The 19,192-nt window shown below is 42.3% G+C and overlaps 1 protein-coding gene across 1 annotated transcript in view; it reads left to right on the top strand.

Annotated features, from left to right (window-relative positions):
- The window catches only part of ANKH (ANKH inorganic pyrophosphate transport regulator), a 56,352-nt gene extending 43,321 nt beyond the window's left edge, over positions 1–13,031 (top strand). Inside the window, exons 10-12 of the mRNA XM_042048650.1 lie at positions 292–415; positions 1,004–1,103; positions 3,400–13,031. Of these exons, the coding sequence (XP_041904584.1) occupies positions 292–415; positions 1,004–1,103; positions 3,400–3,516 (341 nt within the window). The 3' untranslated portion in view covers positions 3,517–13,031. The remainder of the gene's footprint in view (positions 1–291; positions 416–1,003; positions 1,104–3,399) is intronic.
- Positions 13,032–19,192: the final 6,161 nt, after the last annotated feature.

The following is a 19,192-nucleotide window of genomic DNA, read 5'->3' on the forward strand; positions in this document are numbered from 1 at the left end:
TTAACAGCTGATGGGGATGGTAATAGAATACACTGCAACCCAGGACAAGCTCGTAGGAAGGAGTGCTGTCCATAACTGGCTTTTTTATGTGTTTCTTCGTTTTCCCAAATCAGAATATTAAAGCAATTTGAACGTAAGATCTACTTCCTTTCTAGTAGAGTGCAAAGTTACAGCAGTAAGTTTCACAATGGTTATTTCTGAACAGTGCTCTCTGCATGAAAAAGCTGCATATGAGATGAATGACTTTTTTTTAAATACTTTTGCCTCTTTTTCTCCCCTGTTTATGAACAGTGACTGTCAGAGCACACTTGACTGGTTGGCTGATGACTCTAAAGAAGACATTTGTATTGGCACCCAGCTCAGTGCTGCGGATTATCGTCCTCATCACCAGTCTCATCGTGCTGCCTTACTTAGGGTAAATCAGTATTCCTCACAGAACCCAGGGGTTTGCTTTCCTCTTCATTCCTCTTCCCTGTCACTTGATAGCTGAATTTGCATAGCTCAGAACATTTTCTCCAAATACGAACCATGATACAAAGCCTAAATAGTGTCACTGTCTGGAAAAGAAACATTTACAAATTTACAAGCGTGACTGCTCTAGACAGGCACAATAGTGATGTCCCTTTGGAAAAAAATAGACAAATGTCAAAGAGGCAAAAATGTGTCCTAAGGGGAATTTATCTCCATGTTTTTAAACACACTGTTAAGAAAGCTAATGGAAGAATATCTTGTTTAGAAGTTAAATAATCTATTCTACAGCACTCTGTATAAGACTTTAAATTCTTAGTCCATAATTTGATTCAGTGTGCCTCTTTACTAAACAGTGAAGCCATTAAAAAACAAATGAGTCCTTTAAGATACCAGTTATTCTCTTTGGCAGTGTATTATGTCTTTGAAGAAAATATTTCTATCAGCAGATTGGTTCTATATGCCAGTGAAAATATAATTATGAATCATGCATTCTCACACAACAATGACTGCTTTCTTTCTATGCCTTCAACAGAGTTCATGGAGCCACTCTTGGAGTAGGATCCCTTCTAGCTGGTTTTGTAGGAGAATCCACCATGGTTGCAATAGCAGCCTGTTATGTCTATAGGAAACAGGTAAGAATTAGTCTCCGTGGGATCTGGTGAAAGCAGGTGATGAATATAGTGGATTTTAGTTCAGATTAAGAGCATACTTTAGAAATGTAACTCCCCAGAATCCTCACTTTGGTTTGCTTCCCTGTTAGGTCTCAGGAGTGTGCAGCTTGGAAAGTCTATGGGTTGAAATAAAACCAAAAGGTGCCAGTGGGCATCTAGGCCATGGGACATGCTGGCCTGCAGTCAGAGAGCCTCTTGCTTGTCAAAACACGTGTATGGTGGATATCACGTCCTTACCACCAGCAGCTTTGCACTGTATATTTGCAACTGCAGTACAACATAGCATCGTTATGTAGGCATAGGAACTACTCATCCAAGCTTACAATACATGTATCTGTATGTATATAGAATCAAAGAATCACAGAATCACAGAATGTTAGAATGGTTTGGTTGGAAGGGGCCTTAAAGTTCCAGCAAGTTCCAAGTTCCCTCCCACGGAACGTGTTATGTAGTATTACATAGTGTGTATATTTAAATCTGTATGTATACACTATGTAATACATATATATCTGTATATATACTTTTATTTCTTTATAAAACCAGCTCTGCTGAAAATGGACAAGAAGTACAGGTGCTTATGTTTTTTTGCCATCTAGAGGAGTGGCTTAAAACAAGATACACTCCTGCAGCAGTTGACAGTAAGAGCTTACAAATAATTAAACAGGTGTATTTTTACATATTTCAAACACCACAATCCCACAGAGTAGTAGTGATACATGGATTTTGAAGAAGATTCCACTAAATTAAGTCAAACACAGGACAAATATTGGCTGGGTGACTGGGTACATTGCAGTACCTGCATGTTGTGTCCTTTCAGGTTTATGTTCAAGGCACTGTGTAGGGCACTAGGCCCAACTCCAAGCAGAACCAGCAAGGTGTATACATCGTTCTGTAGTACAGAAGGACTCTGTGGATGGGAACAGAAAATATAACCTATGCAGTGACTTTTTTTGTTGTTTTAATTAGACTTCTTACTAAGTGCCGAGTAGAAATACCCACCTTTTTCATTTTTGGGGGGAAAAAAAAAAAACCACCAAAAAACTACAGAAGATGGAATATCTAAAAGCCTTATATTGGAACAACCTAAAATCAGTTTTGATATGTGTTAACAGTGCAGGCCATGGCAAGAGATCAAAGTGTACAAGGTTCATAAGACAACAGAAGAATCATAACCTCTGTCATGATTAATTTGTCATGTTTTTCTTGAGAACCAAAGAGTAAAACTTCCAGACACTGAAATGGCTTGTCTTGACCTGTGGTTTCACAACATCCTCATTGCTTGTTTGTTACCACAGTAGCTCACAGAGTCTTTCTGGCCAGGGGCATTGTGCTTAATTTTTCTCAGTGGTGAGTGCAGGTAGTCAGAGTAATAACTGTGCCAACCTAATTTATTCTTTGTTCAATGTGACAGTGGCAGAGCCAACCAGTAGCTCTATATACCGGGTTGTTCTCACCTGCAGTTGGAGAGCTGCAGAACAAATGTTGTGTAGACACCTCTGAAATTTTGGAACTCTGATACACCAGTCTCAGCTGAATCAATAATACCTGTGGGGGACATTTTGTCAGCTGTACGACTGTTTTCAGTAAAACTAGTCAGCCTGCTGAGAAATGGGTAATAAGGAACAGATGCTTCAACTTGTTTTGTAGGGGGCTGGACGCTTCTTAGCTTTACTAATCCAGGACATCCTGGATGAATCATAGGACTCTTGAGTGACCTCCTGCTCCTGCTAGCCAAAAATACTCTAATATTACTTGGCCTTGGTGAGGCAAGGGATCAGCAAGTGGATCAGCAATACCAAGAAAAGCCAGAATCTCACATCTTGTAAAATTCCTGAAGTCTGACATTTGAGAAATTAGGTTGCCACCTCGTCTCCCTCCCTAGAGAAGCTTTTCTTCTCTCACATTTTGTTTTCCTTCTTTTTTTTTTTAATAAAAAGTCTGTGATGTAAAAGATTCCAGATGCTCTCTTCCCTCCAGTCATGCTGAAGCCTGTTTTGGATGTTGCTTAGCATAAGAAATGCCTGATTGCATTTGTGTTAGAAAGGAGAAAGCTGAGCCCCAGAAAGGTTATGAAAATCTTCTAAGTTAAGCCGAGTTATTAGTGGCAAGCTACAAATATGACACAAATATTCTAGTTCTTAGTAACCTACTGTAAACAAACCATATTCTCACCTCACGTCCCCCAGTGTCCAAAGTTGGTGGGAGTGTGTCCATGCACAACTTACTGATAGGTTTCTGGATGCTTGTTTCAATCTAGAAAAAGAAGAGGAATGAGAATGAGACAGCTGCAGAAGGTGAAGACTCTGCAATGACCGACATGCCTCACACAGAGGAAATGACAGACATCGTAGAAATGAGAGAAGAGAATGAATAATAAATGGGATGCAATTGTTCTCTGCAGGGACGATTGGAGTGACGCTTCAGCATCTTGTCGTCTCTCATACTTTTTTGTTTGTTCGTTTTTATTTTTGTAATAAAGAGGCCTTGATTTAAAAGGTTTCAGATAAATTCTCTAGCATACTGAGTATGCTCTCACTGATGAGGGACCTAAAAAGAGGTCTTTGCTTCTTTTTTTTTTTTCTCCTCCAATTGAATTTTTTTTCTCACTCCATGCAAGCATAAAAGATACAATTGCATCACTGTAGAGTCTTCCTTACTTATGCATCCACCTTCTCTGGACAATCTGCATTTGTCAACCAAAGCCCTGCTCCTGTGCACCTGTGTGTGTGCGGACCTGCGCTCGCACGCTCGCACACGCACACTGCCGCGTGCCACTGGCTCAATGCTACTGCCATAACCCCACTCCCTCCCCTCTCTCCTTTTCCTTCCTTTTCTTTATGAGAAATGGAGAAGAAGTTTGGAATACAGAGCTTTATTTTACTTGCTTGAAAATGACTTTGCTACATAAACCAATATACAATGGTGAACTATATCTTTTTGTTTGGCCTCATCACTAGAGCTTATACTGCACAGGGTACAAAACAGGGAGGAATGTGGGAGTCTCCCCATACAAAGTGGAGAAAAACAGGTTCCTCTCTCATGTTGAAAGTGTGTGGATGTGTATATACACACACAGGTACATGAACAGAGACATACATATATATATATATTTATATATATATGCATATGATGAATAAAATACACACAGGACAAGAACTCTATTTAGCTTTCATTCCATCAGAAAGATTGTAATTTTTTGGAAAATATAAACATTTAATTCAGAATTTTCTTGAATCACTAAGTCCCACCTTACATAATTTTCTTTAGGAAAAAAAACGCACTTTCCTCTTGTGAAGAGGGTCATGGCAACTGATAGACTTTGACTGTATTTGAATAAAACAAAAATAAATATTGACAAGCTTTACCAAAGTTCTTGTCCACTGATCTAAGTTTAATTTTTAAAGGTTGATTTGTTCTCTATAATTATTTCTGGTGCCTCTATATTTAAAAAAAAAAGGTCAGATAACGTATGCAGGATACCGTGGTACATAACGTTACTACACGCAGTTCCATGAAATTTTTTATATAGAGATGTACACATACTCACATGTGTGTGTGCACGTGTATATTTACTTCTGTACACGTGCCCACGCACACACATATGTATGTTTTGCTATAATGTATTTACCTATGCAGTAGATCAAAATCCATATGGTGAAGCTCAAGAACTGATGGTCCTCCAAGCTGAAAATGATGGATGAAAATCTGATGATGTGCTGGCTCTCAAGGCAGCATTGTGTGGGAGCGAGGAGCTGCTCGCGTCAGCCCTGCGGAGCTGTGCTCGGAGCAGGCGGCAGGGCAGGCCTGTGCTCCGTGTGCTTGTGGCTGGAGTGGCCTTAAACAACAGCGTGAAGTCAGGTGGGAGACTCTGGCTGGGTGGAAATGAAGGCTGTGTAAGAGGTGAGGGAAGCAGGGAGGTTTTGGGTGTCACCGATGCTGCTGTGGCAGCAGCTTGTGTTTCTGTGCTCTTCTGTGTTTGGCTGCGGGGCAGCGCTCGTTACCAGTCTGTAGTAGCTTGGGTCCTTTCAGATTTAATCATGTCAGAGTCTGGAAAGCATTATCCTCCATCCTATCTCCATAGATCAGTTAATTTAAACCTTATTTAGTAAAAGTATATTTTTCTAAGTTGTGGAAATTATTATTTAATTGTGGACAAATTCTGTTTCTAGATTTATTTGCCAGGTAGTCCCAGCAGTCAGAGAACTGATCAAAACTAAACATTAGTTTAAATGTTTTATCAATATATATGTATGTAGACATACACATGTGTATAAATATATATATATTGTATATTATGTACATTTATTTTAAACTACAATACGTTTCCTATTTTTCCAAGTTCAGCTAAAAATGTCTCTACAAAACTACTGAGTTGACTAATAACCGGTTATGGCCATCAGGAAAGGCATTGTATCAATGAACTTTACATTTTATTGGAAAGATTTGTACCAATTTGTTACATGTGCAAATACAATAAGAAAAAAATGTAGAAATTTCTGTGTTAACTGACAGATTTGCAAAATCAGTTTATGTTTAATGAGCAGTGGCACTAGGAAGGTAAGACTAAAACCAGTAACCATGTTTTCTGTGCCACCACAGGGTAATACTTTTTGACAGTAGTTTAAAACGGTTTTTTTTTTTTTTTTTAGAAAACCCTCAGACAAATTAATGTGTGCAGGATGTAGACTGTACACATTCATGAATACAGGTTCTCAAACAGTCATATGTATATAATGTGTATATAGACTGTTACAGATCACAGTGGCCATTTGAGGTCTCCTCTATTCATGTAGTTTTGGTTTCTTCTGTACATTTGTATCCAAGCCCACAAGATGCAGTTTTTCAGGACCTGTAGAGGTGAAGCAAGAAAATATTTTTGTGTAGTATTTCTTTTGGTACATGACTAAAATTCAAACAGCAGTATTCTTGAAGAATTTTGAGCATTACCAGTGTAGGTTTCAACGTAATGATTGCTCCAAAAAGTAAAAATCTGAAAACAAAGGATAACACTGAGGCTTGTACTTTAGATAAATGATGAACAAATATTAAAAAAATAATTATTGGTCATACAGAGCTAAACTAATTGCACTGTAAAAGATAAATTTTCAATTGTGTGTGTAATACTTACTAGTCCTTTACTTTGCAAGATACTGAATGAGCACAGGAGAGGTGGGATTTGGGCAAGAACTGAAGCAGTGACATAAGGACATGTGCATTGCATCTCTTTCTGCTTCCTGTGGGTCATGTATTTCTTTACATTTCTCTGCTGGATTAACAAAATGTGATGACATTTCTGCAGGGAGTGGGTCCCAGCCAGCCCCTCGTGCTGGCCCAGGTGCTCGCTGGTGGGTAGGCAGGGTGCTCAGCGAGGAGGGAGCTCTCCCTCTGTCCCTTGCAGACACTGGGCCTGCTTCTAGGACTGTTGGCAGGAGCTTCAGCAACCTTCTGAAACCTCACTGCTCCCTGTCAGTGGCAGATTGAGCTGGGCTGGTGGAGCAGCCATTGTGATGGGCTACAGGCTGGGAGTGGGCAGGCATCCTCTGTGGCCAAAGCCCCCGTCAGAGCAGCACTGAGTGTCTCTATCAGGTAGATACTGGTTCATGCCCTGTCCTGCACCTCTTCCTTTCCAGAAGTACTTCCCTGAGTTCTAGTAAAATGGCTTAGCTGTCTCTCTCCCTTGTGCTATTGCTTATGAAATCGCTATCTATCTGTGGTAATTATTTTACAATAGAAACCCGTCCTGTTTCTGTGTCAGAGAGCTGGAGCACTGTCATCTCAATGAATTCGTGTGGAGACTTGGCCTTTCTAGACTGAATTGCACAATAGAAGTTACAATAAAAAGAGAAAAATGTTGATCTGCATCTTACATCTTGTATTGCAGAGCAGCTCACACAGTGGGAAATAAGAGCAGAACACCAATAAGCTGTGGATTAATGCTCCTCAGCTTCTACTAAGTACATAAAGTTGTGTTAACTTGTCTTGAGCTTTCCTTTTTCAGAATTAAGAGAAAACACTGCTGGTTTTTTCCCCTCACTGCCATAAGCAGGCTCCCATGCTTACCAAGCACTGGACTTGATGGACAAAGCTCTGCATTTCTCAGCCAGTGCCTGAAGCCATTTGGGTGCAGCAGCGGGTTCCCAGGCATGGAGCAGTCCCGCTGCCCATCCCCCCTGGCACAGCCATTCCAGGCAGGAGGGTGCAGTTCCCTGTTTGTTAGATAGAGCCGCCCTGAGTGAGAGGACTGGGTAAGTAACAGAGAAGTCTTTTTGTTTTCTACTCATTTTGCTGCTAAATATTTCCTTTGAGCAGGAGATTTATATCTGGCTCTTGCTCGGCATTTCGCCGAATCTGCAGCCAGAGAGGAGCAGCCCCAGATGAAGGGTTGGCTGATGAATGCAGCTGATTCAGGGCAGGCCATAGCCCACGAACAGAAACCTTTTGAAGGCAGGAGTGCCTTCTTTTGTGGGATGGCGCCTCGTGCTTAAAAAGAAGGGAGAAAGGGTGCTTTCAGGCCCGGGCAGCCAGAGGCTTCGGGCATAGTTTTGTGTTGGGCTGCAAGGTGGCAACGGGAACGGAGCATCCTGCAGTTTCAGCATCCCAGCCCCGCTGCTGGTGAAGTGCAGTGTAGGGCATGGTGAGGCAGCAGGATGGGCTCCGTCTGTCACAGAGGTTTTGTGGTTGTGGCATGGTTGGCACAGGTTTGACTGCAGCTGGTTGTTACCTGGGGACAGTGGCAGTAACCCTTGGAAAGCCATGAGTATGTACATGGGTGTGTACATGAGAGTGCTGCACAGGCAACTTTGTTATGACCTTTGTATAGCTCCTTGGAACAAGGGTTCAAGTCCAAACATGATCCTCATGTGGGACTTATACTGAGCCATCTTTTAAAATTGCAATTTAAGCTACATAAAAGAGTAAATGAAACAGCAAACATTATACCATTAAGCTAAAACATGATTTAGAGCTGGAACAGGAGAGAAAGAGGACATGCTGAAAATCTGATGGGTATTGTATATCCCTCCTAAAGACAGCAGCATGGCGTGGAGATGAGGGAATTGGAGAGCAGAAAACATCATTTCCCTTTCAGCTTCCCTGGTGGGGGGCTGAAGGATGAGGAGCAGTGTGTCCATGTGGCACTACTTCTATGTATGTTGGTTTCCCAGTAAAGGAGCCTTCAGAGGCAGGAGTGTGAAGCAGAAATAAACCACCCTGCAGGGTTTATAATGTGCAGTAAGGAGGCACTAAGTATCTTCCAGTTTCTGAGTAACTGACAGGGCTGCGTTGGGGAAATGTCACATAAATATTAATTAAACGTGACAGAATTACCACAATTTTGGTAGCAAATTGGCATGTCCCAAATACCAGCTTAACCAGAAAATGTTAGGATTCCCTTACCTTGTTCATGTTTGGCTTTCTACTAGAATTCAGCAGACCATCTACTTTGAAGGGAGTAAGTTCCTGTGGAGGGGGTGCAGTGCAGAACAGGCTGTGGGGGCTTGTGGGAGTCCCAGGTGGGAAGAGGAGCTCTGAATTTATTCTGTACCCTGCAACACACTGTATAGCAGCCTGGCAGCATAGTGAAACAAGGCAGAATTGTCAGCTTAGCAGCAGACTGGGTCCAAGTGTGGTTGCAAGATGCAGCAGCCCTGCAGAGCAGTGGGAGGGCATGGGATGCAGGGTAGCCCTGGCTCCAAACTCGGGCTCAGGCAGCTTCTGTGGATTTGCTTTGGAGAGCCAAGTTCAGTTGTCAGTGCATAGATGCAATCCTCAGCAAAACCACTGCCAGACTTCTCAGTAATTGGCACCTTGTGAACAAAAAGGCTACAGACAAAATACGGGGCAGAGAGATGGAGCTTTAGGCTCGGCTTGGAGCGCAGAGTTGCACAGAAGGGCATTTTGGCTGCAGCTCGTGCAAGTTAATGGTAGGGTTAGAGAGTGAGCTTCAGTCTCAGCATTTCATAACCATGGCATCCAATCTATCTCAGTAAAACTCAAGAATGGCAGTATATTTCTAGGTGCTCTTTTGTCTGTAATCCCAAAGGGAAACTTTTCCTTAGTTTTGCCAATCCTTGTCACTGCTCAAATCAATGTATTCGTTTTACCTCATTATTTTCTGTCATCCTGAGTTCAGTGTCTTCAGACATTTCCTCATTTTCTTCTGAAGGTTCCTGCTAGGCTTATTTTGTTTGTTGGCATTTTGAGAAGGAAAATGTAATCGTCATGCTGACTGAATGTCAAGTAACACCGTGATTAAAAAGTAGCTTACAACAAAACTCTTCTTTGATGGACTGTTTTTTACTTCTCATTTGCTAAGCTGAAAAGGAGAATCAAGAAGTAGAACGGATTGGGGGGTGTCTTTATTTAAAATCAAGAATTAAATGAGTTAATTCAAGTTCATTACTTAACTCCAGCCACTTTATGACTTTCTAGTAAAAGACCTTTACCTGGACTTTTCCAGCAAAGTTAGCATTGCATCCCCAATGCAGTGCAGAATAGTTTGAGGCATGCAGGCTTCATGTATTTCACAATTAAATGTATAACAATGAGTTGAAAAGCCTGATTAACAGGGGCAATCCATTAAGTTTACAATTCATCTGGACATGAGCAGCCTGGTCGAGTATCTAAGGTGGCCCTGCTTTGAGTGGAGGGGGATTTAACAAGAGGACTTCCTGCAATCCCCTTCCAACCTAAATTGTTCTCTGATTCAACCAGGAACCTAGAAAGCCCCCTTCATCTTAAAGGACTTAAGATTGCTTGCCTTTTTCTAGGCTTTTGGCTCAGGACTGAGAGACAGTGCCTACTAGGGGTCTACAATGTAGATATGTGAGCAAAAATGTTGAGCTGCACAGATTCTTTTGCTGATGACAAAACTTTGGTATTGCAGAGCCAGCTTTACAGTACCCTCCCACCCTGAGCCCACAATGAGAGCAAAGCAAAAATAAGCTATTGTCTCTGCAGATAAAGTATTTCAGTACTGTACTGCACTTCTCCCCTTAACTCTCTAAGGAAAATTGCCTGAACACAGCAAGCAATTGCACTTATTACCTGCTTCCTCCCACCTCTCTTCATGTGCATCATTCAGTGTTTAACAAAAAAGCTACCCTTTCTCATAACTCCCCTTTTTAATCACGGTAATGCAAAGTAAATACTTACATTTACATAAGAGAATGGCTTGGCCTATCTGCAAATGAGAGCAAATAAATCCCCTCTTAGGAAAAGATGTAAAAATTGGAACAGCAGCTTTATTCATAATTCAGCAAAAAAACCACAACAGAAATGCAAAGAAAAAATTGCAGAAGTAAAAAAAAAAATTAATTTCATTAACTTTTAATGAGACTACTGCCTGGGTGGCAAGTAAGGTATATGTACACATACAGAAAACAGCAGAGCCTGGAACTAATGTTCATTGCTCAATTTTGTAGTTTTCTCTCCAAAGCAAATGTAACTCTGCTTTTGTGCCTACTATGATGAACAAAAGAATCCCTCCTAAGCTATAATGAAACAATTGGAAGGCTACAGGAATAAATTAACTGGTTACTTAGATCAACTGATTTTATCCACCGAGTTTGCAAGCACCACAATATTGCAAAAGCAAAATCTCAAAAAAAGTTAAAGGTACCTATTTTTGTAGATGACATTATCTTGCTTATTACCATCAACAAGTTTTTCACTTGGTTTAATAAAATTATCTGCAACATCTTTGTATATTTTTAAAAAGCAAATGCACAGGATGCAAGACTTAACCTGTGTTTTCAAATGGCAGAAACAGCCTCCACCATCATAAAGGCAATCAAGCTCAAATCACGTCAGGTTTTGATCTTTCAGAACATTGCTCTGTCTGCTCTCTTATTTTAGATGATTTAGATTATTTTGTGGTGTTACTGCCTCTGCCTTAGTTTCATGAATCCAGGCACCTATGGAGGGTTTGTGATAAGAGACTTGAAGTTGGGATTGCGGGTAGTGTCAAAGCCTCCTGCGTTGCTTGTGCTATTTGGCAGGGCATTTTACCACCACGGGCCACAGAAATTCAAACTGGACTTGACTCTGTCTGGTGGAATGGCTGAAATTTTTCATGGGGTTTGGGCAGCACAGCTTAGCAGCATTCCCTTTGATAAAGCCTTGTTTCACCTACATGGGACAGAGAGCTTCTGAGGAGGAGCACATGAGTGTAGAGGAGTGAGTGTGTGTATGTGAACAGAGATGGACAGATGGCTGCAAGTGAATGAGCTGAAGAGTCTTTTGCAAGCACCCTGCACTGTGTTATCCTGCAAGGACCATACTGGCAGGCAAAGAGAGCAATAAGCCCTTCATTTATTGTCTTTAGTGAAAGGTTCTCTGGCATTTAAAGGTTACTGGGCATCTTACTAGATCCTAGTTACTAGAGAAAAACAATCTTTGTAGAGCAAACGTTGTCGTGCCTTTCGCAGTGGAGAAGCCAGTGTGACACAGCTTGCTTTCTTTATCTTTGCATACCTGAGCAGGGCCAGCCAGCCACAGGATCACTCTAGAAGGGAACTACAAACACTGAGCAAAACCTAAAGTACAGAGCAGCAGACAGGAAATGTTTTGTCTTCACAGAAGGAAGGCATCATGGAGGAGAACCAAACTGTGTGGAGGTAACTCCCAGGAAGCTTCTCAAAGGAGATGCAGTTTCTGAACAAAGGTAGCTTTGACCACATCATGCAAGGTCAGACTGCACCATTTGTAACATGATACTACAAGGACAGAAGGTTCTCCAAGCTCAGAGGGGTGCTATAAGGATTACATTTGCTAATGCTGGTGAAAGAAGCTTGGATACTACAGGGAACAGTGTCACAGAAATGCCTAAAAATACTGAATTCGTATTTGTGTGTTCTAATTGTGCCTTTGGGTTCTCTAAAATTGACTTGTTTTTAGTTTTACAGAAATACTTTTAGAACTGAGAGTGAGAATAGTGTCTGGAAGCAGCATTCTGAAAAAAAAAGGACAACCCAAAATCTGAAGACTCTTGCTCAGGAAAGAGGGGAAAGGAAGTTTGGGAGCCTCATCTTTTCCCAACCTGGCCCTCTGACCATGGATTATTCTGCAGGACAACATCTTGTTCTGTTCTCAGCAGACTAACAGTGCTGAAAGAGGCAAGAGCAGTAGCTAGCCACACTTTGCCAAAGTTGCCCTGGGATTAAAGTAAATTCTCTGTCAACATTCTCTATCTGTCAACATTCTCTATTTCTGGAGAGAAAAGGCCCCATTTTTCAGTTTGTTCCTGTAATTTGAAGGTAAATCTAAGAATTAGGCAAATGCATATTTCACCTGAGAGATATCAGTGGATTTTCATTTCTTTCAGAATATCTTTCAGCATAAACATCAGATTCTTTCTTAGGATTAAAGCTGTCTTTATGCAAAGCAGCATGCCTAACAGCCATCCTCGACTACTTAAACAAGTCAATTTTGCAAGGACTGTAGGTGTCAAGCCAGAGCACTGTTTGGAACTACAGTACAGGGATCTTAGATTTTAAATGAAATGTTACCTCATGCATCATTTTCTATCATACTTGTAGAATTCCAGTTGGTTTATCTCAAAATAAATGTTGCTTTCTGTAATCTGTATACATGCTAAAGCTGCTGGTTTGGTTTTTTAATGACCATTTTGCTTTGCTTTAACATGTGAGTTTTCTTTAAACCAAAATGAAGGTTAAAACTTTGTACATTTTTTAAATGACTGCTAAGGTCAGAAGTCTAAAAGTACGTGCCGCATTAAAATTGAGTGCTGTTTATGTATTTAGCAGAGATGTATGTTTTTGCATTGTTAAAAAGAATGATCCATGCTTTCTTTGAGGGGGATCTGTGCTCCAGTATTGTCCAATAGCTTTCATATTCTAATTAATTAAAGTTCTAACAGTTTGCATATGATTCATGATTCTGATTGCTTCTGTTTTATTAATTATGATAATCTGACATGGTCCAAATGCTCTTCCCATTTAGAACAAGCAAAATATACCTCCTGGTGAGAAATTAATCCAACACGCAAATTGCTTTTGAATTATGACCACGATGCTGCCAACTGCAAGGTCTTAACTTGAAGTTAATGAAATCCAAAGGTATCCATAAAATGATGCAAGACAAGTTCTTTATTTCTACAAAGCCTCCAAGTGTTGTTGATATGGAAATACCATGGTCAGAATACTTTTTCCATACCAAATCAAATACATTCATCGTTCCTGTTAAACAGACACGTAGTATTTAAAAGGAGAGCATTATTCCAAGCCAAGGCAAACTCAAATGTCATAAGATTCATCCATCTGGCAGATCACCAAAGCTGTTGTTATGAAGCTGCAGAAGCATTATTAATCAAAAATATTTTTAATTTTGAACACGTTCCTTGAGTACTCCCAAATGACCAAATCTGAGCCACCCAGAGCCAGTGAGAAGACTGGCTTTTAGTGCTTTGACACTTGAGCAGCCACTGATTTTAAAAAGGTCTTGGAGAGGTATCATAGACTTTGCTCATACTTTGCTGACAATCCGCTGGGATCCTGCTGCCTCAGCTCCCCTTACACCGGCCCACAGCAGAGATCCAGCCTTAGGGTCTCCTGCACCTCATCAGCCCTTCAATTCCTGCCTGCTTCTTCTTGTCTCCTCCCTTTGGGGCTCCATGACCACTCTCTCATCCCCCTGGCATCTGTGGGAACTGTGACCACCCTCTCATCCCCCTGGCACCTGTGACAGGGCTCTGTTTCTCCTGGACCTTTGTGCAGGGCTGTCCAGGAGACCGTCACAGAACCCTGAACTGGCTCTTGCTATGTCCAGCCCCCCCATCCCGCTCTGCAGCCATGGCTGGAGAGAGGATTGGCTTATGGCTGGAGAGAGGATTGGCTTATGTCTGGTCATGTTCCTGTCTGAGGCCAGGAGGGCTGAGGAGAGCAGAGAACACAATCAGGGTATCTACACCAGCAGATGATCCATCTCTGCCCCGCTCACAGGCACGCACTCACTGGCTGCTGGCACCTGCTGGCATGGCTGTCCCTTGCACACAGTGGGCCCTGACCTTGCCTAAGCTCTCCCTGCCCAGGGCACTGCCCTGGCAGGAGGCCATGCTAAAAAAACATATAGGAAAAAAAAGGAGCTTGGATAGGGCTCAGAAAAAGATACTGCCCTTGTTCCTGCTGGTTCTCTGCACCCGCTCATGAGGCCAGGCCAAGGGAGCCAACATCCCCATGGCTTGGAAGGCCAGAACCTGTTTGGAAACAGGTTTGAGAGTTCCTGCCACACTGCTGCATTTTGAGCAGACTGAGCAAGGGCAAACAGCACAAACAGAGTCACGTTATGGAGAGTTTGTTGTTTCTCAAACTAAGCTTTCTCTTTTAGGGACTTTGTAGGCTTTATTTCACTCTTCCTAAGAAAGAAAGGGCAGGTAAAAAGTAAGACATGCAGTATGAGGGCAAACAGCATTGTTACTTCACCTTCTTAGCTTGTAGTCTTGAAAGTCTCCTCTCCCCTGCACCCTTCAGCAGCCCCTCGTCTGGCTTTTTCTCCATCAGTAATGATGACAATTAGCTCTTCCATTTGTGATGTATACATTATATATATTGTCATACATGAACTCCCTAATTAGCTTGTTCTTTGCATGTTAAGTGTTTTGAGTAGTTAATTTTGGGTTACACAACTTTAATTGAGTGTTAATGTTCACCCATCAGTCCAGGTACAAATATCAAGTTCTGCTATTAGTGTTTTCACTTGTTCAAAGCAGTTTATCTGCACCAGTTCCAGTTAAAATCCCCTAGTTAAAAGTGTCCCAGTTAAAATTCCCTTTCCAACTTTAAAAAGGTTGTTTTTCTCATGTTCTCTGTATACTTTTGCAAATGTTTTAAGATGTGTTGGATGTATTTTAATATTTATTTTAAGGGTTTCTACTTTGCTCAGAACCAGCTCCAAACCCCAGTTTCTAACAGCCAACAGCCAGTTTTAGACCTTTAGCCGTTGGTCTGTAGGTAAACTCCCTGGCAACCTGAATCTTAATAAGGGCATGTTACCACTCTTACTCCAGCTGCTACTACCCCCCTGACAACGACGAGGTATTGCTAGACAGAGATAATCTGTCAAAAGGGAAGCACCAATCACTTGGGACCAAAGGGGTGTGCCATGGGCGGTCCGTGGGCGGACTGGGGTGGAGCAAGGGTACTATAAAATAGCGAGTCAGCCTCAGAGCAGGGGCAGACCACTGCGGATTTAGCTGTCGTGGGAGCCAGTGCTGGGCACTTAAGCCTTACTCCTATTTAGGAGCCTTCGATAATTTTTCTCTGACTTTCGGGTTAGCTAAAAGTTAGCCCAGCACTGCAAGTTTTCCACCGGAGGTCCAGTGCTGTCTAAGCCCAAAGATCTCTAATCCCTGCGTTCCCGGAAATAACCTCTTGAGCCACTAGGATCCCAAATTTTGATACTTTCCTGATTTTTTTAATTTTTCAATTTTTCTGTTTTAATAAATTAATTTTTCTAAGAGTTGTCTCGTTCCTCACGTATATAATGAAACGTAATCCATTTTATTCCCCCAAAGGGCATGCACAGACCTCAGATGAGAAAGTGCCCAATTCCATACAGAAACCCTCCTACTTGTGGTACTGCACAGCATTTGCTTTTGTGTCCAAAAATCAGTGACAAAGTAGGGGAATGCAGCACTGCTGGAAGTCTATAGCATCCATGCTGCTGTGGGAAGACCTATTCTGTGCCAAGGAATGGAAAAGGGCTCTTTACTGCAGACAGGTGAAAAAATGCTGGCACTATCAGAGGTATGGCACTAAGAGAGCACAAGCCTCACCACTGCCTGTAAATGACACTCCTGAATGTGGATGCGTTGGATGACCACAGCAAACACTCTCCTGGTCCCTGAGACATGTATGGAGACCTGCAGAGAGGAAAACCAAAGCCTATGCGTGCTGCTTGACTACCCAGGAAAAAGTCAAGCAGCAGTTATTAACTCTCTACACAGGCTGTTCTGCAGCTGTGAAAAACAGGCCTCTTTCCTCTAGGTGACATAAAAACTGTCTTGTGAGCAGACAAACATTTTCCCAGCAGCTGGAGCCAGTGCTCCCAAACTTACAGCCAAAAGAGACTGCTTCGTGCTGAGCCCACCTACCATGAGCAGGTGGTCACTTCTCGCATCCTCCAGTGCAGCACTTCTTTAAAGAACCAGGGGTTTTCGTGGCAAGCCCTGCAGTGCAACAGGGTGCCCCCACAACTACAGATCTTACAACTTCTATCCGAGCTCCTCAAAGGAAAATTCGCACCATATCTCCTTTGAATTTTCCAGGTTGTTATTTTACATATTTTTGGGAAGGCAGACAAGACACATCAGGATGAGCATCCATGGGATGGGGTGTTGGGGGATTGGGGGATTGTATTGATACCTGGACCTTTCATACAGGTGCCTTACAAACCAGGTGACTGTTGAAGCTATCACAGATTTGCTTTAAACATCCCCAAGCACTGCTCCAATTCATTTTTCTTTTTCCCTTTTTTTTTTTAAATAATGTCTCCAGCCACCTACTACCTTTAAAAAGGCACTGTTTTGTGTAATTAAAAATGGTTTTATGTTTGCAACATGGTTTGATGAGACAAAATCCAGAACATCTGAGTGAAAAGAGCTCTAAAGAGGGCTCATCAGTAAAGGAACGCCGTGGAACCACTTGATTGTCTGAAAGCAATGTTAGTATTAGATACTAAAAGCTAGTACACAAGAGCCATGTGCCATCCCCTGGGGTAATATCTGCAGGAGGTGCAGGAGGCCGGTGGTGCTCCAGGTGGGTGTTTGCTGGGGACGATCTTAGGGGGCCTGAATGGAAGATGAGAGTCTTCCTCATGGAAGGAGGCAGCTTGTCTTGCCACTGTGTGTTATTTAAACAACGGAAATAAACTATTAAATCACTGAAATTTGGTGGGTTTCTTGCTGTTTTAGTTGTAAACCCACCCTTTCCTCTATGTTTTCTACCTTATTAGCCAAGCAGCTTGACAATGACCCCTGAGAAGAAATGTCATTGATTCTTCTGTCTCCCTTTTGAATATAAATTCAAAAGACACACTCAGGTGAGAGAACAGAAACTGCTCTAAACTGCTGCTTGCTGGCTTCTGAAAGGAACAAAGTCCTCCAAAATGCAAGTGCACTCATGATGCAGTTCACTGGCACAGACGCTGAACTTTGGCAGCAAGAGATGAACCTGCCTAGCAGGAGGAAGAAGCAGGCTCTCACCCAAGCTCTTACTTTCAGCTCTGCAGAACCACTCCGTGAGAAAAACACCCAGGTCTTCAGTATAAAACAAAGGCCAAAAACGTTATGCATTTCTGAAAAAAATATTTTCAAAGAAAAATTTGAAAGATTTTGAGTGAAATGTTGCAGGTTTATGTATGCCCCATCCCGTACATCCTCCTTGCTCAACATAATGTATTATTTCTCTTACCTTTTACGCAAAACCAAAAAAATTCTTATGATGCAGAAAACATACAGAAACATGAGGAGAGTAATAGTTCAGCAAGTGGTCCACCTCTAAATATATAGCTTATTCAGTTTTACACTGAGTATGTCCTTCAGCTAGAAATAATTTTTGTCATCTCAGTAACAGCAGTACAGGGAAAAATATTCTGTTTTTCAAGGCACTTTAAATCTTTTTAAGTATCTAGGCTACAACTGGCTTTTTCCCCTCTATAATAAGGGCAGTAAAAATGCAATATGCTTTGTGCACCTTCAACTGCACTTGGAAACTAACAGGTTTCTACATTATAAAAGTTACTTGATCTACTCTTTGACAGTGTGAGAATCCAACCTCACCATTTCTCACCCTACATTATTTTTGACACTATGTAGCCGCATGTTTGTGAAGCAAGAGTGAGTTATCCCAGAACCACTGCTCAGGACTCACTCTTACAGAATGATTCTGGCTGTGAAGACTCCCATGCCTCAACACATCACCTGAAGGTTTGGGTGAATACATAAACAAAACCAGATACTTAGCAGTCAAAGACAGGGCTTGCTACAAATTTCAACCCCTACTAGCAGATTCTTATTCAAGGTACAAAACAGATTAAACTACTTGATATTCAAAAGGCTAAAAATGTAAAGGCATGAAAAATCTCAAGTTTCTTCCCACTTCATTTCACAGCGTTCCACATCTTCAAAATGTCTTTCACCTACCTATGCTCTAATAACTTCAACTAATATATCCTGTCATGCAGGTCGCTAAAGGTAAGGCTGATGCTGCTAAACCGTGCTCTTTTGAGATCACTGGATCACAAGGCAAAGATCAGCAGATCACTAGGTCACAAGGCTAAGCATTTTGGCCATGCCGTACCTCAGCACGATCCGTATTTGTGTATTTGTGTATCATCACCGCGCCCTGCGTTTGGGGGAGCGCCACGGTGAAGTGGCAAGCCCTCAGACGTGGGCTGTGCCTCGGGAAGGACGGCAAGGAAGGGCTCCGGGTGCCACCAGCTGGGCGGTGTGGGAGCCTGGGCTGTCCTTGCGCTGTCCCTTGGCCTGCAGGGACCCCTGGTGACAGACCGGCAGGGGAGCGGGGGCTCGCCCAGCGGGGCTGCGGCGCCCGGGTGAGGGGCTCCGGGGCTCCCCTGCAAAGCCCAGGGCCCGGGAGCAGCTGCGGGCCAGAAGTGAACATTTCCAGCGAAAAGGCTGTGAAACGCCACCAAGACTGGTTCAGAAGGATAGTACTTGTTTCATAATGATCGTAGCCGCGTTTTCTGTTTTTTTCTTTTTTTTTTAAATACAAGATGGATGGGTGCACAACAGCTCTAACAAGGGCAGTGTCTGAATTCTCTCCCATCTCAGCGAGCCACAAACACTGCAGAATTATCCGATTCTGCAAAAGTAAGAGAGAGGAGAGGCAGGGAGGAAAGTACCAACCCTGTTCAGCCGACATGAAAACATGCCAATAAAATGGGGGGGTTGAGGTTTTTTTCAATAAAAAAAATTGTATTTTTCAGACTGAAAGCCTGATGCTGAAGAGCACATGCAGAGGCCACCTACTACCACCCCTGCAGTAGCTGGCTGCTGCAACAGGCCAGAGGAAATG

The sequence above is a fragment of the Corvus kubaryi genome, unplaced genomic scaffold, assembly GCF_017639235.1.
Source record: "Corvus kubaryi isolate FWS band 111438036 unplaced genomic scaffold, C.kubaryi_AGA036_p1.0 68, whole genome shotgun sequence".
NCBI classification, from domain to species: Eukaryota; Metazoa; Chordata; class Aves; order Passeriformes; family Corvidae; genus Corvus; species Corvus kubaryi.